We start from the raw sequence: 22,909 nt of genomic DNA on the forward strand, positions 1-22,909 counted from the left end.
TGTGAGAAATGAAAAACCCTGCACAAAACTGGCAACACTGACACCGCCCCAACTCTACCCCCTCTCTCTGTACCCCTTTTGCAGGTACTTTCGACCGGAAATACAAGACCACCCCCTAACCGCCCGCTTGCAACGACAGCGCAATGAGCTGGTGATCCTAAAATGAAACGAAACTCTTTTTGCAAAAAGGAACGCACATTTTGAAAGGGCACGAGCTTGAGCGCAGCTTTTGGTTTTTGTCCGCCCCCGCCCACCCCGTTAGAAATTCTCAAAACAATCAACAAATGTGTAACGAAATTGAACCCCGCCCCTTCTTTTTAAGCAGATGTTAGATATTGATTCGCTAACGTCAAAAGTACACGATCATTTAAAGTAACCCACCTTTTTGATAAAGTCGAAATGTGGTTTGTTTTGAGGGAGAGTGTAGCGAACAAATTTCATCAAAGCGATTGATTCGTAAAAATTTGTATGTTGTAATTCCCAAAATTTTGTATTGGCCGCTGGCAGGATATAGTATACTATACTAAGAAAAATATTAGTGAAACCGTGTAAGCACAAGGAAGAAACCCGAAACCAAAATGAGAGTGTATTGAAAGCACCCAAAACACAGGTTAAAATACAAGAGGAGCCTAAACGCCGAAAACGATGAAAATAGTAATATTTTGTGTTTTCACGAGGTGCCGTGCCATTTGTATGTATTATATCTGAAAATGATGAGACGTGAGTTTAGAAGAGGAGAAACCAATAAAAAAAATTAAAAAGAATTTAAAAAATACGGCAGTTTTTTATTCACAGATGACAACTCTAGTTTGGTCAATTTTGTAAATTTTTAAAATTTTTAAATTTTTTACAATTTTGTCAATTTTGTCAATTTTGTCAATTTTGTCAATTTTGTCAATTTTGTCAATTTTGTCAATTTTGTCAATTTTGTCAATTTTGTCAATTTTGTCAATTTTGTCAATTTTGTCAATTTTGTCAATTTTGTCAATTTTGTCAATTTTGTCAATTTTGTCAATTTTGTCAATTTTGTCAATTTTGTCAATTTTGTCAATTTTGTCAATTTTGTCAATTTTGTCAATTTTGTCAATTTTGTCAATTTTGTCAATTTTGTAAATTTTGTCAATTTTGTAAATTTTGTAAATTTAGTAAATTTTGTCAATTTTGTCAATTTTGTCAATTTTGTCAATTTTGTCAATTTTGTCAATTTTGTCAATTTTGTCAATTTTGTCAATTTTGTCAATTTTGTCAATTTTGTCAATTTTGTCAATTTTGTCAATTTTGTCAATTTTGTCAATTTTGTCAATTTTGTCAATTTTGTCAATTTTGTCAATTTTGTCAATTTTGTCAATTTTGTCAATTTTGTCAATTTTGTCAATTTTGTCAATTTTAACAATTTTGTCAATTTTGTCAATTTTGTCAATTTTGTCAATTTTGTCAATTTTGTCAATTTTGTCAATTTTGTCAATTTTGTCAATTTTGTCAATTTTGTCAATTTTGTCAATTTTGTCAATTTTGTCAATTTTGTCAATTTTGTCAATTTTGTCAATTTTGTCAATTTTGTCAATTTTGTCAATTTTGTCAATTTTGTCTCAATTTTGTCTCAATTTTGTAAATTTTGTCAATTTTGACAATTTTGTCAATTTTGTGAATTTTTACAATTTTGTCAATTTTTACAATTTTGTCAATTTTTACAATTTTGTCAATTTCGACAATTTTGACAATTTTGTTTCAATGTTGTCTCAATTTTGTCTCAATTATGTCTTAATTTTGTCTCAATTTTGTCTCAATTTTGTCTCAATTTTGTCTCAATTTTGTAATTTTGTCAATTTTGTAAATTTTGTCAATTTTGACAATTTCGACAATTTTGTCAATTTTGTGAATTTTTACAATTTTGTGAATTTTTACAATTTTGTCAATTTCGACAATTTTGACAATTTTGTCTCAATTTTGTCTCAATGTTGTCTCAATTTGTCTCAATTATGTCTTAATGTTGTCTCAATTTTTTCTCAATTTTGTCTCAATTTTGTCTCAATTTTGTCTTAATTTTGTCTCAATTTTGTCTCAATTTTGTTTCAATTTTGTCTCAATTTCGTCTCAATTTTGTTTCAATTTTGTCTCAAATTTTTCTCAATTTTGTCTCAATTATGACTCAATTTTGTCTTAATTTTTGTCTCAAATTTTGTCTTAGTTTTGTGTTAATTTTGTTTCAATTTTGTCAAGAGTTTTTAGTTTCTAGTATTTTAATATTTTATTTTTTTTTATTTTAGTATTTTAGCATTTTAGTATTTTAGTATTTTAGTATTTTAGTATTTTAGTATTTTAGTATTTTAGTATTTTAGTATTTTAGTATTAAAGTGTTTTAGTATTTTAGTATTTTAGTATTTTAGTATTTTAGTATTTTAGTATTTTAGTAACTTAGTATCTTAGTATCTTAGTATTTTAGTTAGTAGTTTTTTTTCGAATTGTTGTCTTTGGCAAAATCGCTGTATTGACTGCAGTAAGATAAAACACAACTTCGAGAAGATTTTTAATGATTTTATTGTTCCTGAAATAATATTTTTATCCAAAAAGTACAACCAACTGAAGCTTTGCTTCGTAACCAAAAGCCAAACTCTAACAACCCTTCAATCACCCTCCTTAAAACTTATCCTTCGCCGCTCGCAGCGCCTGCATCGTCTCCAACGGAGTACTTTTCCCCACAAACTTCTGCACAACTGCCTCGCCAACCCTCATGAAAACGTTCGTACGCTTCTCCTGCCCAATCGTGGACGGCACCATCGCTCGCCTTCCCTCCAAATCCGCCTCCTTCGCAATGCCCAGCAGCTGCGTAATGTCCACGTTGTCCGGCTCGACGGTACTCGCGAAGCGCAGGTTGTTCAGCGCGTACTCGTGGCCACAGTACACCTTGGTGTCGTCCGGCAGGGCCGAAAGCTTCGTAATCAACGCGTCGTACATTTGCTGCGCAGTTCCCTCGAAGAAGCGGCCACAACCGGCCAGGAAGAGCGTGTCCCCCGTGAAGACGACCTTGTCTTCCGGCGTCTCGATGTAGTAGCAGATGTGGGACGTCGTGTGGCACGGCGTGGAGATGCAACGCACTTTAAGGTTTCCGATCTCCAGCGTGTCGTCTTGGCCGACCGGGTTGGTCAGGTTGTCGATGCGTTCGTCGTTGCCACCGTAGATGGACAGCTTGCCTAGCGAGGGATCCGCCTGGTAGCGCTTCCACAGGTCGGCGTTGCCTCCGGCGTGGTCCCAGTGGTGGTGCGTCGTCAGGACCTTGGTCAGCGAGACCCCCGCCTCCTTGGCCACCTGCAGCACCCGGTCCGGCTCGACCGGATCGACGATGGCGGCGCTCTTGGTCTCGTTGCACACCACCAGGTACATGAAGTTGTCCTTCAGCGCCGGAATCTTCTGCACCGTCATGCGTGCCATTTCGGTCGTCTGCACTAGCGTAGATCGGCCGCGAATGCTCCAGCTGGTTACTACAACAAGAGCAAGACTTACTTAAAGGTCAAAGTTCACCAACCTGAATGGCGAAACTTACCGGTGAAATAGGCCGCGGTCAGTCCCTGTGAGATTCGGTGGGGTAAAATGTTCAACAGTCCAGACATTGATGGTCACCGGGGGGAAGATACAAAGTACAAACACACAAGATAAAAGCGTTAGGAAGAGCTAAGCAAAAAAACAAAGGAATCGACTACGACTATCAACCTACGGTCTGATAACGGAAGAGCTAGCTTGCAAAACTTTGAGTTGATTTGCAAAACAGAAGTTAATGACAGAAGTGAAGTGTTGTTGAGTGAATGAAAACAACTCTCTCCAGATTGACAACTGAAAGAAACTGAGCAGGCAAAGCCGGCAGGTAAAGGCGACCAAAACTAGGAAGATAAGTTCACACTGAACTGCGGTATGCATACACGAATACTTTGAAATTTAAGGTAGGAAGGTTGATAAGTGAGATATCTCTTAAAATGTAACATACAAAAAAACCATGCTCTGTCATGTTTTATAAATACGAAAAGTGCTGAAAAAAGGAGTTGCATACTAAATACATTTTTTCCAATTCCGAAAACCATAATTGAATAGAATGTTTCATCGAAGTGTTTGTTCCTTCGCTTCAGTTAGGGGAAATATACCCTTTCTAATCAAACACCTATCTTCGTCATATGGAGAGTTTGATGCTCGATCAAAGCTCCAAAAATGCTATTTAGGCTATAAACAGGGGATTGAAACACGTCTGAAAAACCTGTATCATTTTTTCCTTCAAAACGGTGGCGACCACGTAGCCGCCCTGTTTATTACACTGTGAAATTATCCATGGCTAATCCAAGGAACCAAAAGGTGGCAACAGAAATGTCCGTCCAAAAGGGGTGCTGCAATAAAATTATTATTTTTCATCAAATTTTCGAACAAATCATCAACAATTTACACGTTTCATAGTCAAACTACACTTAAAAGTTGGTTTTGTTATTTTTTATTTTTTTTGCAAAACCGCTTGTTTTGTGCCAAAAATATTTGTAATTACCTTTTGCCTCTTGGTGGCGCTTTGTACTAGTATGTGTGTGGTCGATGTTTGCGGACGTGCACGCAGAACACAGAACAGTGAGAACTAGCGAAAATGCCTAACTTTCTTCTGATACAAGTCGCCATATTGAAATTGCTTGAAGATTCATACCCGTGCTATAAACTTACCAGCAACAGCACCGCCTCGAGTAAGCACGCAAATTTATGCCATTTACTGGCCAAAAAGATCAAATTTAATGCACTTTTGATCATAATTTCTATTTTGCTAGACCATTTCTCATCATTTTGGTGGCTCACACATCCACACGCAAGATGAGCTTAACGAAAGTCGCCATCAATATCATTTCACTTGCGCTAACGATTTCAAGGCGCTTAAGATATAAAATTGCTTCCAACTACCGGCAACATGTTCTTTGGCACATTAGTTAGTCACTCACTTGAAAAATAATCCCGAAACATTTAAATAATTAGCAAGCGCTATCAAAAAAACAAACGCGCCAAGTCTTTTGACGTTTGAATTTTGACGACCCATTCCAATCGAAGGCTGAAGAAAACCGAGCGAGGAGCGAAGGCAAATAAAAAAAAACAAAGGGTGGCCACCAACACCACCAACATGCTGGTGCAGCGCCTGTTGGAGTGAGCAAGTGCTGCCAGGAAACATTCGCTATAATGCTACTTTTCGTGAGTGTTCGCTTAAGATTTCATCAATTTTGGCAGCACTAAGCAGACCCAAAAGAGCGCTGGGAGAAAAAAAGAACTAAAGCTGAAAATAGAAAAATGGGCGTGGCCCAATGCACTCGACTGATTAGAATGCATTTTTGAAATATTTTTTTTAAATGCTTGTAAAAGGAAAAGCATAACTTTTAATAAAAGTGAAAATAAACAGAAATGTTCACAAAAAGTTGCTCTACTCGTTGGTGTACTTGGCTTTACTGAATTTCAAGGAACACTTCAGATTATCCAGCATCATTCAAACAAGACCGCTTATTAGGCTTAAAATGGGCATATTCCCTCTTAGTGTCCGTGTATTTCTGGAGTTTTTTTTAAGGTCCAATAAACCGAATTTCCAGTTTTTTTGCTTTTGGGTGTTTTTGAAACCGCCTTGAGTCAGGGGTATTAAAAAACACCCAAAATGCAAAAACTAAAAATTTCAAGAGAAATTTGGTTTATTGGACCTTTTAAAAAAACTCCAAATTTGTTCATATCTTATCAAAATCAAAAGTATTACTTTTCAATACAAGTGCTGAAAAGATAAGTAGGCCATTTCGTCAACATAGGATGACAGGAAATAAAAAAAATAATCAAAAATTGAATTGTGGCTTATAACTTGTCAGGATTGAGTCTACTTTGGTACTTTTCAGCCTTGTGCAAAGGTGTAGAGCGAACCAGTGCAAATAGTTGAAACTTGAAAGACTCGTTAGTAAAGTCAAAAAATGTAGAGCATTAAATTTTCAATAAAAAAAAAAACAAAAATATGGTTTTAAGAACGTTCTTAATGAAAAAGGATATTTCCATACTTTTAACTTCACATTTTTTATGAAAAAAATCCTTGCATTGTTGGCACTCTTCATATGAAAGAAGTTTGATCTGAACGTACTATCTTGACAAATCCTGTAAGTGCGACAACTGGACAAAGGAATTTTAGTCAGAACGCGTTTGACACACGTACTTGCCCGACTACTGGGAACATTTTTAGATATAACTCCAGCAAACCAAATTCAACCAAACTTCGTTGACGATGCACAAAATGCTCAGCCTAACAAAACGAGTCTTTTATTGTTTACATTGCGTTCTCTAATTCGTGTTTATTCAAGGTAAAACATTAAAACGCGTTTTTCTCGGAACGCCAAAAAGCGACGAGCAACAAGATAGAACAAAATCACGTTGAAATGTAAACAAATTTTGGTTCTTTCCAGGAGCGCATATTATTTGTTCAATGTGGTAGCTTCGACAAAGTTGTAGGTAGGTTGGGACAATTCAGAAAAAAATGTCACAATCTAAAAAAAACTATTCGTTCAATAAACTTGTTATCACGGAAAGTAGACCATCTAAGATCCGTAATTATAGTTTTTATTCGATTTTTTCAGTTATTTCATTCAAAAAATCATCTTTTGAGCCACAAAGAGTTATGATTTCTTGAAGAAATATAGTTTTTCTCGCAAAAAAAAATTCAGGCTATTTTATTTTTTTAAAGTGTGATTTATAGTTTTTTCTATTTTTCAATTTTTGAAAAATGTGATTATGAGTGCCCATCTCAGATTATTATTATCATTATTTGTTTCAAAAATCTGAGAAAATTTCTTTTAAAATCATCTATGAAAATTGATTGGTCTTTTCGTTCCAGAGATACAACCCCAAAATAAAAAAAATAAAAATAAAGAAGTTTCATAAGTATCACATAAAAAGCAAACAACGATATCTCGGATTTGGAAATGGAAAGACTTTCATTTTAATAATTTATGTGACAGTCAAAAAAAACTTCAATTTGATCTAAAAATGGTTTTTTCAAACAAAAAAACTGATAAATATTCGAGATAAATTTTCCTGCAATGTTATTATTAATGTTATTATTTTTAATTCTTTTGGGTTATTTTTCATATTTTTTTCATTCTAGAAATTTTGAATACTGAAAAAAACATAAAACAAATTATTGCAAAAAAGTTTTACTTTACGAAACATTATTCCTTTTTCAGTTTTTATTTCTGCAGAAAATCGTTTCATCCAATTACAATTTAAATCAAAGTCGCCATTCCCAGTAAAACCACAGAGTAACCAGAGCAGTGCGAACTCTGTCTTACTCTGTGGTAAAACTCCGTATCTCTTTCAAAATTTGATACTTTTGACGCAGGAAAATTTTATTTCTACAATGTTTAAATAGGGTCCAAATTTCCCCAAACAATCTCTATAGCTTCATCCATAAAGTACGTCACGCTAAAATCAGCCAAAATTGAGTCGCTTGTCGGCAGTTGGACTAGCAATCCAAAGGTCGGCAGTTCGAATCCCGGAATGGATGGGAGCTTGAGTTTTGAAAATTATCACACAAGAGCATTTATCATTTCTCTGCTGTGTGTTTTAATGTCTCAAAAACATTTTGTGAAACTTATTAAATCACCAATTTCTAACTATATTCCCCTCCCTGCCCAAAACCCTTAAAACCGCCTTCGCCCATCAAGGAAAGTTCGTCGGTCGGTCGGTCGGCCCCGCCGCCGGTACATACCCCGGCACGAATGAGAGAGGGAGCATCAAAGCGCGAGAGAGCTGGTGCGCCTACTTCGCTGGAGTACATGCACGGAGCTCTTCGGCTAATGCACAAACCCAGCCCAGCGGCCAGCACTGCTGAACGAACGGGGATCACCACCATCAGGCAGAGACCGGTTCGCAGCAATTGGAAACAGTTCAGCTTCTTCAGTTATTTCTTTGTCTGCCACGAGTGAGGAGCTGCTCTTGGTCTGGTTTTTTTTGTGTGTTTGTGAAGAGTTCGCTGTTAAGGTCTAAGGTCCTGTGTGCGTGAATCACCGGAAGTGAAAGGAGTGGAAGGAGAAATTTTTAAGTGTCGAAGGTGTGTCGTCGTCGGGACGTAAAGTGCAAGGTTCCAGAAGTCGGATTAAATTCGGAGGTTCCTTACCGAGAAAAAAAAGAAAAGAGCAAAAAGAGGAGGAACACCCGGTAATAAGGCAGGAAGCAAGCAATTCGTGAAAGAACCGAACCCCCCGAAAGCCAAAAAACCAAACCCCAACACAAAATGTCCGAGGCAGTCGAAGTCGAGCAGATCATCGAAACCAAGCCACGAAAGGTAAAATAATAAGCAAACTCAGCATCCACCGCCGCGATTCAGCTTCTTGGAGCGCGTAGGCTTAATTTATGGGGTCTCTCTTCTGGAGAGTAGTTGCCACGCAACACACACTTGAGGCAGTCCAGTTTTTTTCAGTAAGACTCCGAAAAAAATATCCGAAACGAAAATTTGCTTATCGTCACGCGCCCGGACTGGTGAAGAGAGTTGAGGGGCGCGAGGAGGGACCTGTCGGATTGTCGTCGTCTGCCCACTGCCTACTGAGTGCAGCCAGCAAAGTTTGTGCGCTGGAGTTGGAAGTTTTTTTTATATCGCGTTCCAGCAAGGATTGTGTCACACTGCTTACGGATTGTGACGAATCATTCGGAGAAATTGGGCTGGTTCTGGCAAAGCTAGAATGACGACGTTTTATCGCGATGTGATTTTTAGAGTTCAGTTTTTGGTTGGGGAAATGACTCATCAAACATTCATCAGAACATGATTTACAGAGCTATTTCCCATTTCGATTTACACTTACAATTACAAAAACAAAAAATCTGGAAACACTGTACAATGCTATGGACACTTAAATATGAATTTATTTTTATCAAGGCCAAAATTCGTAACAACTTTTAAGAAAATTGTAGTTTTTGACATTTGAATGTTGAACGAATACAAATTTAACGATCTGGCAACCCTGTCGAATATTGAAAACACCTAAATTCAGAGGAAGGTATTTAAACCAATGAAAATTTTAATTGAAATTCGTTTCCTTCTCCCCCAACCACCCCTATTCATTTTTTTTACAAAAATAATGTGGTTAACGGTGCACATCAACCAGAACTTTTGCACCCAGATTTTTGTTACAGACATTTTATTATCTTCTAATCTATGGGAACTATCGATGTAATTTGTAAGCTACTATTTCCATAAAGATTTACAACAAATTTGTAAATTTTTATAATCAAATTATTTCAGGATTAGGTCCGTAAGCAGGGTTGCCAGATAAATCTGGGTATGCCAGCTTTATCAAGTGTCAGCCAGAATAAAGATTCATCCTTCTCTGTGCCAGATATTGACAGATTTTGGCAGATTTTTTACTTGATTGCCATTTTGAACAACTTTTTGATTAAAATGAACAAATTTAATTGAAAATCGAAAAATTTAGAATGCCTTTTTCTAAAAGAAAACGGCAATTCACCAATTTTGTGACCATAAAATCAGTCAAACCTTCTAAATTCTACAAACTTTTTAATTAATCCATATATTCCTTCCCCTTCACTATTCAGAACTGTTGAATTTCGTCTGCCAGATTTCTCCAGATTTTTTAAATTTTGACCTGGTAACCCTGTCCGTAAATTCTACAAATTTGGAATAAGAAGACAACAACTTCCTTGGTTGCTGTGCACCCTTAAAAAAATACTGTTATGCATTTTACAAATTTTGAGTTAAAGATTGATAAAAGACGTAATACTTTAGAAAAAAAAGTATTTTTGTAGATTCGTGCTGTTATAACTTGTGTATACATAGGAAACCAAGAAATGATCATGGATTTAAGTATCATTATCCTTGCTTAATATGAAATTTGTTCTACTTTTCAGGACAGACATTAGAAAACTGGTATTAATTAAAATTTCTGCAATTTTAAAGATTTTTAATGAGTCATTAAGTTTTACCATCTGGCAACCCTTCCGATTGTTATGAGTACTTAAATAAAATTGAACAAAACTATCTGGGCCATAGTTCGCATCAAATTTTATGAAAATTAGTTTATTGCAATTTTGATTAGGATGGTACAAGTATTTTTAAAAATATTTGCTTCGGCCTTAAGTTATAACATCTGGCAACCTTGTTATGAGCAATTTAATCAATAATACAAAACTTTTAAGGGTTACAATTCGTGTCAAATTTTATGAAAATTAGATTTTTTTTTATACAAATTTAATTATTTTAGATTAGATTAGATACAAATTTAATTATTTTAGATGTTTCATTTAATTAAACGATCTGGTAACCCTATCTAACTTCACGAGCACTATAATAAATTTCATGCAGCTTTTTGAGGGTGAAATCCAAAACAAAAAAACGCACAATATTTTGAGATTTTCATATTAATTTCAGTTAGAACCGAAACAGAACATCAAAATCAGTACATCGATTTACAGTATTTTAGCGTTCAAGTGCTCTGAAACAAATGATTCTGTTCAAACTGCAATTTGTCCTAATTGACGGAAGCCTTTTTGGACCATTACTCAGTTCAATTTAGGCTGTTGCAAATATTTTTCACAATTTCAAAGTTCAAATTTATTAAGCTTGACAATCTGGCAACCCTGCCTCAAGTTATGAGCACCTAGATGAAAGTTATCTTATTTTAACCCTTTCAGGCTCGAATTAAAAAAAATAGTTATGATGGGAAAATGATTCGTCTGACTATACGAAAATTATAGGCTAATTTTGGAAATTTTTAGGCCAGAAAGGGTTAAAAGGCACAGTTTGTAAAAACTTTTAAGTATTATGTTGAATCCTGCAATGGAGATCCAATAGAGAAGTTTTTGCTTTTTCTACAATGTGTTTCATATGGGAAAACTGACATTTCTACAACTTGAATTAAGTTCTCCATTTAAATGATTTCAGAATATCATTAGGTTTGATGAGCTGGAAACCCTATTTATTTTTAGAATCACCTGATTGAAATTTATGATACTAAAATTATTTTGTTACAATTTATATTAAAATTTTGATTTTTTTTTTTCAAACCAATTTCTACAGATGAGTCAAAATGTTCGACGATCTGGCAATCCTGTCCAATTTTATCAGAACTTAAATGAAAAAAAAAAGTTTCTTGAAGACCATAATTCGTATAAATATTCAATTAAAATTTGGACATTGTTAAATTTGAATGATTTCAGTCATTGAGCTAGACGATCGGGAAACCCTGTCTCACGTTATGAGTACCTAGAAGAAAGTTATTTTTTAAAAGAAAAAGCTGGTTAAAATTTGTGAGAACTGTCATTTCTACCACTCTAATCCTGTACTCAAATTTTATGATTTAAGAACATTATTAAGTTTGACGAACTGGAAACCCTATATAATGATACTTTTTCTATTAATTTGCTACAATTTTTATTAAAATTTAGCATATTTTTCAAACCATTTTTTTATTATGAGTCAAAAGTTCAACAATCTGGCAACCCTGCCCAATTTAAGACCAATTTTATTTCGTATTAATATTTAATTAAAATTTGAACATTGTTGAATTTGGATGATTTAAATTAGTCCTTAAATTTGATGATCTGGCAACTCTGTCTAATGTTATGAGCACTTGAATTTAATTTATATAAATTGAGGCCAAAATTCGTAACATTTTTTGATGAAATTTTATGAGTTGCAATGCAATAGATGAGCAAGTTAAGTAAGTAAGTGTTGGTGATAATAACATCTAAAGAAGTCTGACAAAGAACGGTTTTTTTTTTCAGAAATAGATTTTCTGTTGGTGAAATAAAATAATCTTATTTTTAGCATTTTAAATTGTCTTATGATAAAAAATGCTGCTTTCTTTAGTCTTCGAGAATGGGTAAAATATTTTCCCAGAATTAGAGCACAAATTTTCCTATAAACTAAACTTTCATCAATACATGAGCACTTTATTTAACTTTTCTTATTTACCATTTTTAATTTTTTTTTCTAATTGTTTACAGGATAACTATAAAATTCGAGATAAAATTACATTTAAAACCAAACCACATTGTTAGTCATCTTAAGAAACTTTATTTTCTTTTGATTTGGCTAAAAATCAAACATGAAGATCCAAATTTGAAGATTTGACCACTTTTATTTAATACTTTTTAAGTTTTTAATATTACTTTTCAAAGCAGAATGACTAAACATTCAAAACACCTTTTTCACACACCCTTACTTTCTGGCAACACTGTCTTGAATTATCGTGAGTAATGTGGAATTTAAAAATCAAAAAAAAAATTCTTTGGCTAATTAAAACCAAAATTCAAGATTTACTTATCCTTATGAAGGACTTAAAATTTATCAGTTTAAGAAAAGTCTTTTGCTGAAAAGTTATTCTTTGAAGTAAATAACAAAATATGTTTCTATTTCAACAATTCTGGATTTTTTATAGAAACTCAAAAAAGTTTTTTCAAAAAGAGAAAATTCAATTTCACCGAATAAGTTATTAAAAATTTGTAACAGTAATGGTGATGTCAAAAGTTTCCAAAAGTTTTTGAACTTATAATTTTTAATAATTTTCTTGTCTGCTTTCAAAAGTTATACTAACCTACTTTCAAAAGCACAAATTGACACAAAATCGAAAGTGAATAATATTGGGATCAGTTAACAATGGGTTTTTCATGTTTTATTTTTCATTGAAATATTTATGTTTCGAAAAAAAATTCTCTTCCCCTGATTTTTTTCTTAATTTTTTTAATTTGTTTTTTTTACGAATTATTTTAAATATTTTCTTGTCTGCTTTTAAAACAAAATGATTTAAAAAATGGCCGAATTTAAAAGAAAATCTATAGTGAATGTGCATCGCGGGTCTCGTGGCGCAGGGGTAGCGGCTTCGGCTGCCGATCCCGATGATGCTATGAGACGCGGGTTCGATTCCCGCCTTATCCACTGAGCTTCTATCGGATGGTGAAGTAAAACGTCGGTCCCGGTTTCTCCTGTCTCGTCAGAGGCGCTGGAGCAGAAATCCCACGTTAGAGGAAGGCCATGCCCCGGGGGGCGTAGTGCCAATAGTTTCGTTTTTTCGAATGTGCATTTGGATCAGTTAATAATGGTTTTTTTATGGTTTGAAATATTTATGTTTTGAAAAACAATATTCTCTTCCCCTGATGATGCAAAAAAAAAGTTGAAACTTCAAACAACATTTCTAATTTCATGTTAAATTGAAAAATCAAATCATTTAACTGAGTACTCAATGAAAAGAAATCTCCAGGTATTTTTAATGCTTTAAGAGTTTTTGCCTTCCTCACCTTACTGAGGAAAGGCTATAAAATCACTCGAAAAATGAACTTCTTAATTTGACCTCGTAGACCCACCTTCACGCATACCTATCGACTCAGAATCAAATTCTGAGCAAATGTCTCTCTCTCTCTCTCTCTCTGTGTGTGTGTGTGTGTGTGTGTGTGTGTGTGTGTGTGTGTGTGTGTGTGTGTGTGTGTGTGTGTGTGTGTTTTTTTTTTTTTTTTTTTACAAGGTCGGAATCTGCTACCAGACAATTTCTCAGGTAGTGTGGGGTTGGGAAATCAAAAAAAGAGATTTCCCGACCCACTAAACCAGTCCTTGAACGCCGTGCCCTTTTCCCCCCGGGACCACCTTTCGGTATAACTTCGGGGGGAGGCGTTGCATTTTCTGCACTAGTCTACTTACAGGATCCATGCCGGGTACTAGAACCATTTCCTGTTCCACATACATATGAGTCCATGCGAGGGTTTAACCGCGCCCAAGAATCGCGTTGCTTTTGATCGGCTAGTCATATGCAGCCCTCTCCTTGGACCATCGAGACGTGTACCGATTTGGTAGAGCCAACCGTCATAACGTGCTCTCCTTCACAGCCACACTCGTGGGTTCTCGACTCCTGTGACCATCGAGACGTGTACCGATTTGGTAGAGCCGACCATCATAACGTGCTCTCCTTCACAGCCACACTCGTGGTTTTTCGACTAGGCTCCTAGTCGTTCCTCCTCTGATCGTCTCTCCATTTCCGCTGGAGAGCCGACGTGATCTGTGTCACCGCTCCGACGACCGCATTCCACTTGGCGATGTCGCTGCACATTCTTCGCACCACGTTATCCGGGCTGGTGTCTGCTCCGATAATGGCCAGCATTTCGCTTCGCGCTGCCTCGAAGCGAGGGCAGCCGAACACCACGTGCTCCGGTGTTTCCTCGCAATCGACGCAGTCCGGACAGAGCGGAGACTCTGCATGTCCGAACCTGTGCAGGTACTTCCTGAAGCAGCCATGGCCCGACAGGAACTGTGTGAGGTGGAAGGTGACCTCTCCGTGCCTTCTGTTCACCCACGCGGATACAGACGGGATCAGCCGATGCGTCCATCTGCCTTTCTCCGTAGTGTCCCACTCGCGTTGCCACCTTGTCAGCGATTCGGCTCTCGCGGCTTCCCGGATACCTCTCGTGCCTCTTCGGGTGTAGCACACGGTGTCCTCTTCTAGTGTGATTCCGATGGGGATCATTCCGGCTATGACACCAACTGCTTCCGACGAGATGGTCCTGTACGCGCTTGCAACCCGCATGGCCATTAGTCTCTGCGTTCTGTCGAGCAGCGCCCGATTTCGCTTCGTCCCCAGCGCCGTCCACCATACCGGTCCGCCGTACCTAAGTATGGACGTCGCGACACTTGCCAAGAGGCGGCGCCTACTGCTCCTGGGTCCAGCGTTGTTCGGCATCATCCTCGACAGTGCCATGATTGCCTTCGCCGCCTTCTCGCAGGCGTAATCGACGTGGCTGTTGAAGTTCAGCCGGTCATCCACCATCACCCCGAGGTACTTGAGCGCTCTCTTCGAGTGCACTACGTGTTCCCAACGTGTATCTGGGCCTGCTGCACCTTTTGTGGTTACTAACCAGTATCATCTCCGTCTTGTGGTGAGCGATCCGCAGCTTCACCTCGAGCATCCAGTTCTCGATCATGGCGATTGCCTCCATAGCCAGTACTTCGACCTCCTCGACATTTTCGCCGGTTACCGTCAGCACTATGTCGTCTGCAAAGCCAACAATCTTTACGCCGTTGGGTAGCCCCAGTGTCAACACTCCGTCATACATTCCGTTCCACAGTGCTGAACCCAGAATGGATCCCTGCGGAACTTCCGCGGTAACAACAACGGTTTTTTGTCCATCGGCAGTATCGTAGACCAGCACGCGGTTCTCGAAGTAGCTCTTCAAGATCATGCACAAATAGTCAGGCACCTTCATTTTGTGCAGCGCTGCTGCTATGGCCGCCCAGCTCGCACTGTTGAACGCGTTCTTGACGTCAATCGTGACTATTGCGCAGCAACGGTCCCCTCTGCGTTTTTTCTTCCGCGCTTCGTCGGCTTTCTCGACCACTTTCCGGATGGCGTCCACCGTGGATCTCCCTTTACGGAAGCCGAACTGCCTCGCTGCTAAGCCATGCGCGCTCTCCGTGTACTTGGTCAGCCGGTTAAGGATGATCCGTTCCAGAAGCTTTCCGAGGGTGTCCAGCAAACATATAGGCCTATACGATGATGGGTCCCCCGGTGGTTTGCCTGGCTTTGGCAGCAACACGAGCTTTTGAACCTTCCACGGGTCGGGGAAGTGTCCTTCGTCCAGGCATTTCTGCAGGACTGTTCGAAACCTGTCCGGGAATGCTTGAACCGCCGATTTCAGGGCGAAATTCGGGATTCCATCCGGGCCGGGAGCTTTCTTCACCTTCAATCTCTTCGCTACTGCCACAAGTTCTTCGTTGGTGATCAGATGACCTTCGGCGTTGCTACCCCTTCGTCGTTGTACGGTGTAGGAGGCCATGTCGTTGGGTCATGTCTTGGGAAGAGCCCTTCCACAATGACCTTCAGCTTGTCGGGACACGTTTCAGCCACCATCGATGGGCCTCTGATCTTCGCCATCGCGACACGATATGCGCTCCCCCAAGGGTTTGCATCAGCGTCTTGGCATAACTCCTTGAAGCAGTTTGTCTTGCTGCATTTGATCGCTTTCTTGAGCGCGGCTTTTGCAGACCGGTACTCCTCTCTGCACTCCTCTCTAGTTGCTTCGGATCTTGCTCTCTGGACTCTTCTTCTGGCGCTAAGGCAACTTGCCCGAAGGGTACCGAGTTCTTCATTCCACCAGTAGGCTGGACGACGACAGTTCCTTGGTTCCAGTCTCCGCGGCATGGTTGTGTCGCATGCTGTCACTAGTTGTGCTGTTAGCACGTCGGCACTCAAGTTTTGGGGACCATCACACCAATGGAGCGCTTCCACGAAGAGGCCCTCGTCGAAGTACTGCAGCTTCCATTTCCTCCCGTAGGACCGGCTGCTCCTTTCTGGTACAGGGCTCGTCTCCCGATGCTGTACCGGATCGCTTGGTGATCGCTATGGGTATAGTCTTCACTTACCCTCCAGTTCATGTCGGCCGCCAGCCACGGGCTACAGAACGTAACGTCGATAATGGACTCACGACCGTCTTTGCGGAAGGTACTGCTGGTTCCGCGATTCGCCAGCCTAACGTCCAGCTTTGCCAGAGCTTCCATTAGGCTATGCCCCTAGCATTTGTGCATCTGCTACCCCACTCGACTGCCCACGCGTTGAAGTCACCTCCGATGACGATCGGGCTTCGTCCGATCAGTTCGTCGGTCAGACTATCCAGCATCTGCTGAAACTGCTCCAAGGTCCATCTTGGGGGAGCATAGCAGCTACAGAAGAAGGTTCCGCTTACTTTGGCGATCACGAACCCTTCAAATGCTCTCGAGACCACTTCCTGTATGGGGTACCGCCCCATTACGTGTATCGCCGCCATTCTTGCTGTATCCTCTACCCAGTTTCCATTGTCGTGGGGAACTCGGTACGGTTCTGCAATAATTGCCACGTCGCAACCCGTCTCCGCGGTCGACTGCCACAGCAGTTGCTGTGCAGTGTCGCAGTGATTGAGGTTCACCTGGAACACCTCCATTACTTTTTGCCCGAGGCCAGCTTCTGATATACCGGGCAATTAAAGCCACCCGTCGTGTGACTATTGCCATCTCCTTCTTTACAGAGCATGCACTTCGGCTTATTTTTGCAGTCTCTTGCCATGTGGCCTTCTCTACCACATCTTCTGCAACTGTTGGTTCGATCGGGACCGTCGCAATTTCTCGCCTGGTGGCCGAAACCCATACAGCGGAAACACCTCGTCATCTGCTGGGTCACTCGAGGAACAGGCCTCAGTGGGCACACCGACCACCCTACTTTGACCTTGCCGGCTTCCAGCAGCTTAGACGCCGAAGGCGTCGATAGTCGGATCGACGCAATTTGCGTGCCGCCGTAGGCTTTCCTCAACCGGATTGCCATCGGTGTCGTACGGTCATCCAGAAGAACGATCAGCGCATCTTCTAGCTCTTCCTCCGTCGTGATCTCGTCCAGGTTCCTGCACTCGATCGTTGTCTCCGGCGATAGCGCCCTTACCTTCGACTCGTATATTACGGCTTTCTCGACGAGGGACTTAAAAGCTGAGCTCTTGACCGCGGGATCATTCTTCAGCTCAAAAAGCATCGCGCCGGTCTGGGTGCGCCTGGTTTTAACCACTTTCTCGCCAAGCTCCTTGAGTTCCGGATCTGTTCGTACTTTCCGGAGGAGGTCTGCGTACGAAACACCTTCTTTCACCTCGACCACCAAAGCCTCGCCTTTGTTACGCTCCCTGCGAAACTTGGGTTTTTGGGCGTCCTCGTTCTGCTTCCCTTTTTTCTTCCGCTTCTTTTTCTTGACCTTCTCCCATTCCTCCTCCTTCCCTGGGTCTGGTTCTGGCTCCTTCGCTGGGTCCGGACTGTCTCCATTCCCCTGCTTCTGCTTCTTTGCATCCTCCTCCTCTCCAGGCGTTTCCCTGTCCCTTTTTGTGCTTGGGCCGGGCGGCGTTTTAGGTGCTTTCTCCCGTAGCGCTTCCTCCTCCAGTTTAGCCTCCAGCGCTTTTTCGGCTTTTTCAGCTCTCAGCTTCAGTGAAGTTCTCGTCACCACCAGTGAGCTGTTTTCGCGCTCTGCGGCAATCATGGCTGCCTTGACTCCATTCACCATCTGCTTGATTCTGGTGTGGACGTTGTTTTTGTCTTTGATGAAATCAAAGAGTTCGTTGACCCTCCTCCTGACCTCCTGCAACGCGGTCCTTCCGAGCAGGACTCCATCCTGAGGGGTACCGCCGGCGAAGTTCAATACGGAAGACTTGGGAGTTTCCCCTCCAATAACTCCTATCTGCTGACTCGAAGCAGCCGCCTGGTTCAACACTGGGGATCTCATCACCTTCCCGCTTCCACGGAACGCGCTCGCCCCTCCGCTTGCTGTGTCGCCGCCGTTTGACTCGCCTCCTGCCATTTCGACGTTTACGTCCTCCTCTACCTCCGTGTTTTCCGATGCTTGGGGCGCATCGGGACCCTTTTGTTGGTTTGTTTCACTTGTCTTCATTTTGAATCCCACGAGTCGCTAGGGAAATACGGTCCGCTGCGCCAGTGCCCTGCCGTGACGCAGTAAGGACAAATTACGTGTGGGGTGCGCCCCTGTGCCCCACAGGCTCCGTTATCGACTGGGAATTTGTTGAACCCCCAGCCATGCATCCTCGACACGGGTCGCGTCACATCTTGGATTCGGGGTTTGGTGAGGTTTTGGGCTAAAACACTTATAGCGGCGTTCGATCGCTTGACAGAGGTGTTTACGGACTCATGTGGTTTTTCGAAGAAATTAAACAGAGCCCTTGTTCAATTCCGCCACGTCCTAGACATCCTCCCGCTGCTGGTCCGGGGGCGATGCAATGAATGTATGCAATCGCCGACAGCTATCCGCCTACTGCAACCCGCCCGGTAGCTGGCAGCTAAGCTCCGCAGGGACCCTCACCTGTCCCCACGGTTCACGGGTGTGTGTGTGTGTGTGTGTGTGTGTGTATGGATGTGGGTCTGTGCACCAAAAAATATGCACTCGATTATCTCAGCACTGGCTTAACCGATTTGGACCGTTTTGGCTCATTCGATTCGTCTTGGGGTCCCATAAGTCCCTATTGAAAATTATGAAGTTTAGTAAAGTACTTCAAAAGTTATGCTAAAAAAACGATTTTGGCGTATGTCCGGAAGATTGTAAAAAGGGTGTTTTTTGTAAGAAACCCTGTCATGTTATACATTTTTAGAAAGGTATTAAAAAGAGGCCGGATCTCAGATATTTCAATGAAAATGATGTCCGGGTCCATCATGCGACCCATCGTTAGTTAGATAATCGAAAGACCTTTCAAATGAGCCTAAAACATCAAGGATCTGACAACCCTATTAAAAGTTATTGGCACTTAAGTGTTATTTATACACTTTTTAGAGGTTTGATTTCAGATATTGTGATAAAAATATTGTCTGAATCTTCCATGCGAACTATCGTTGGATAAGTTTTTTTTTATCAGACCTTGCCGATGAGCCAGAAATATTGATGGTCTGCGAACCATATCAAAAGAAATGAGTAATAAAGTTGATTTGTTAAACATGTTAAGGGGGAATGTTGCTATTTTTACTGAATGTATTGACTTTATGAATATGAGGAAGGCACCAACCACCTAAAGGTGGATTAAGTAACGTTTTTTAAAGTGATTTTGAGTACCCCCCTGACGCATGGTGGTTCCAAAAACATACAAAAAGCTAAACAAAATCACAATTGCTTTTTGGACCTTTAAAAAAAAAATAGAATTGAGAAAATATCGAAAAAGAACGAACCACTCTTCTCTCTTTCGCGAGATTTTTCATTTGAAATTTTGGGGAAATCAACAATCGTAAATTTTTGGTCACAATTTTTTTATTACTTTTGGCAAATATTTATCAATTGTAGACATTTTTCACGAAAAAAAACATATCTGGCCCCTCAAAACATGATCCCACATACGCAAAACCCGCCCAGACATGTAAAACAGGCCTGCACAGTGAAAAAAGAGGGATTTGCATGAACTACATAAAACAAGCTACTAAACACACACACACACATTCTCATGCACAGCACCGATAGTACAGCACTTTAGCCAGCCGGCAGCGCCAACTACGATGACTGCGACGACGACGACGACAAAAGAGACACCATCATCCAGACCAGTAAAACGGGCACGGAGGATGTGGAGAACCGACGAAAACAGATCGATATAAAGTTTTTTTTTCGGGAAGAGAAGAGTATGACTCTCTTCATCATATCAGCAACAGTTAGCCACGAAGCGCTGCTGGCTGGTTGCTGAACAGGATTGCCCAAGTACCGTTGAACGCAGGTTGTTTGACGAAGCTGTCAAGTTAGTCCGACAGTTGTCGGACTAACCCCTTTTCTCAATTGATAACGACCATCTTCCGTGAATGAAAATTGCAGCAAACATTCTCACATCTTCAGACCGGCGGAGTGTTGCTGAACTTTTACCCAACTTTGAGGAGGAGGAGAAGAAGTGGCAATCCCGAAGGCAGCTAAGCTCGCTCTCTTTCGCGCGCGCACAATCTTCCAGCAGCCGGAGCCCCCGAGCGGAAGGTCATGTACCCCTCGCTCACTTGCCTTCGCGTGTCAGTGCACATGTGTGTGTGTGGCGTGGAGTTAAGAATCGAAAGCTGGATGGAAGAGCGAGGGAAGGAGAAGAAAAAATAAGAAATTGAGTTCTGTTACGGAACGTCGAACCGTGGGGTCTTGCTGGTTTGGAACGACGTTGCTTGATGTTGCTTCGGTAGCTGTCGGACTAGCAGTGTCAAACTGTCAAACTCAACAAACGTCAAAACAGTTCAAACTTGCTCCCGGATCTTGTCTGGAAATGGTCCGGATAAAGTCCGACAAAATCTGACAGCTGTCAACCTAGTCCGACTTCCCCCCCTCACTTTGGTCCGACACCCATCAAAGCAACCACTCTCTACGGTACGACCTCTTCCCAGTCTTGTTCTGATTCTGGCCAACTTGCTGCAGCCACAAGATTGGATAATGGAATAGTATGGAGCGGGCGATCCGCGCTCCGATCTCCGGCTTGATTAGAACTATTTTGATTTGAACTTTGGGATGAACCTGGTTGTGTGTGTGGGGCCGCATGTGCGCGCACGCTAATCGGTACAGTACCGGTCGACGGTTTGAACCGGTTTGCTGTAGAAGAAACCTTCCTCTAGAGCAGTGGCTACTGCTTTTTTGACTTTTTCGACTTCCATCCTATCAAGATTAGTTGGACCCACTGAAAAAAGTATGGTGGAGTCGAATTTAACACAAATTGAGTTGTTTCTTTTCAGAGTGTTACGATGTAAACAAAGCGCTGTCAGATTTGGTCAGCTTGACGATTTATCCAGTAGAAAAATGGTTCAAAATCGTCAAAAACATTGTATTCCCACTAAACATATTGATCTAGAAGTTGCTTCAAATGCATTCCAACGAGCTGTTGCTCGCCGCAAACACTTGTAGATGTAATTGGAAGGCGAAGCGAGTCCATTTATCGCCCATGTTTACCGACGCCGGTCCAGTCCTTCACCCGATAATGGCCACTCGGCCGAAGTTATCTGGTTACAAAATCTCCTCAACCGCGCAGTTATCACTTTGTGCAAATATTGCCCGCCGATAAGAGTTGCAGTTTTATTGCAATCGGCAATATAAACCGGCCACTTGAAGTTCCTGTGCAACGCCTGCTCGGACAAATTAATTTTACAACCGGGAATGTCACGGAAGACACGTCATCTATGTTTTCCCCCGAAAATAAAAACATAAATTTTCATGACGCACACACTTCTGGTGGCACCAAGGTCTGAGTCACGTGCAAACCTTGCAGAACAGCTGCCAGAACTTTTCCATGACTCACTCAAAACGCGCAGCAAGCCGCGCGCCCTGTGGTACACTTTTGACAGCCAAGTGTAACGCGGGTATTCCACGTGAAAGCAGTGCCGCTGCGAAGATTCGCTGCATCTTTCTCCGTTTTCTTCGCGTTTTTTTCTCAAAAGCCTCAAAACCGGTTCTTGGGGGGTTGGAACCCTGCGGGCTCCCCGACGTTAATGTCGAAAATGTGGCCCCGCGAAAGCGAAAATTCGCGCACAAAAAAGGGCAACAATAGTCTCGACTCGCGCAAAACCCGTTTGCAAAATCGAGCTATCGGTCCCGGACCTGCAGGTTCCGCGAGATGGCGCGAGTGAGATATGTGGCGGCCACCGGCCGGTGGTCCGGGTGTGATGTAAGAGGCGTTTTTTTTGGAGGTTGATTTTTTTGGCAAACTTTCTAAATACATCGAACTTGGTGTTTTGGATAACATAACAGGTGATAAATCATGTGAATCGATTCCTGAAAAAAGGCTTTTACATGCGGAAATGACTACTCCTGTGTCAGCGTGTGCTTTTTTTTGCGTTGTAAACAAATAGCTGTCACTTTTTTTTTGGTTTGATCGATATTGAGCTGTTTCTTACTAAAGTCGACCCTAAAAGTAAAAAAAAAACAATTAAATTTCTTACTGGGTACCGGATCCTAAATAAGAGCTGTCAAACTTGTTGGCCCGATTCAAGCAAAACAGAAAAAGAGGACCAATGATGAAATGTAAACAAACAGTGCAACAGTGGTCTATACAAGACAGATTACCAAGCAGATAACACAAGTCGTAATTTTGAAAATAAAATTCGTGCTATTTGGTGCTATTTGGTGCCCAATAAAGCTAAGTAAGGAGATCGGAATACGTTCAAGGAAAGTTGCGCATTTTTTCGTAAATTGAAAAAAAAATAAAAAAATAGAAAACAGAAATTTTAAATTTGATATTTCTATAGCATTCCATAACGCTAAAATCCTGAAATTTAAAATTCTCAAAAACAAAATTAAAATATCTAAAAATTTTAAATTTTCAAAATCCTGCAATCATCAAATACGTGAACTCCTAAATTCTCAAATTTCTAAATTCAAAAATCCCCGAGTTCCCAAATTCTAAAATACTTAAATATTTCAATTCTTGAATT

The 22,909-nt window shown here is 40.7% G+C and overlaps 3 protein-coding genes across 4 annotated transcripts in view; 2 read left to right on the top strand and 1 right to left on the bottom strand.

The window, feature by feature from the left end:
- LOC6053655 (titin) overlaps nucleotides 1-756 on the top strand; it is a 52,265-nt gene extending 51,509 nt beyond the window's left edge. The window contains exon 10 of the mRNA XM_038252244.1: nucleotides 85-756. Within this exon, the coding sequence (XP_038108172.1) occupies nucleotides 85-166 (82 nt within the window). The 3' untranslated portion in view covers nucleotides 167-756. The remainder of the gene's footprint in view (nucleotides 1-84) is intronic.
- Nucleotides 757-2,514: 1,758 nt separating this feature from the next.
- On the bottom strand, nucleotides 2,515-3,844 carry LOC6053690 (hydroxyacylglutathione hydrolase, mitochondrial). Of its 2 annotated transcripts, XM_038249377.1 has the most exons (3): nucleotides 3,713-3,844; nucleotides 3,542-3,566; nucleotides 2,515-3,479 (listed from the first exon to the last, which is right to left on the bottom strand). In XM_038249377.1, exon 3 carries the CDS (start codon nucleotides 3,427-3,429, stop codon nucleotides 2,638-2,640), a length of 792 nt encoding a protein of 263 aa, XP_038105305.1. In that variant the 5' UTR covers nucleotides 3,430-3,479; nucleotides 3,542-3,566; nucleotides 3,713-3,844; the 3' UTR covers nucleotides 2,515-2,637. The 2 variants fall into 2 exon arrangements, with proteins under 2 accessions (XP_038105305.1, XP_001869735.2); XM_001869700.2 differs by lacking the exon at nucleotides 3,713-3,844 and having other exon boundaries at nucleotides 3,542-3,702.
- A 4,030-nt stretch (nucleotides 3,845-7,874) lies between these two features.
- The window catches only part of LOC6053691 (coactosin-like protein), a 49,642-nt gene continuing 34,607 nt past the window's right edge, over nucleotides 7,875-22,909 (top strand). The window contains exon 1 of the mRNA XM_038248639.1: nucleotides 7,875-8,314. Coding sequence (XP_038104567.1) covers nucleotides 8,264-8,314 — 51 coding nt within the window. The 5' untranslated portion in view covers nucleotides 7,875-8,263. The remainder of the gene's footprint in view (nucleotides 8,315-22,909) is intronic.

Source organism: Culex quinquefasciatus, chromosome 1 (assembly GCF_015732765.1).
Source record: "Culex quinquefasciatus strain JHB chromosome 1, VPISU_Cqui_1.0_pri_paternal, whole genome shotgun sequence".
NCBI lineage: Eukaryota > Metazoa > Arthropoda > Insecta > Diptera > Culicidae > Culex > Culex quinquefasciatus.

Excerpts from the sequence above, each read along its gene's own strand:
- LOC6053690 (XM_001869700.2), bottom strand. The coding sequence starts at position 3,608 with ATGTCTGGACTGTTGAACATTTTACCCCACCGAATCTCACAGGGACTG. Across the intron at positions 3,480-3,541 it reads GACCGCGGCCTATTTCACCG|TAACCAGCTGGAGCATTCGC; the intron begins GTAAGTTTCGCC and ends CTCTTGTTGTAG.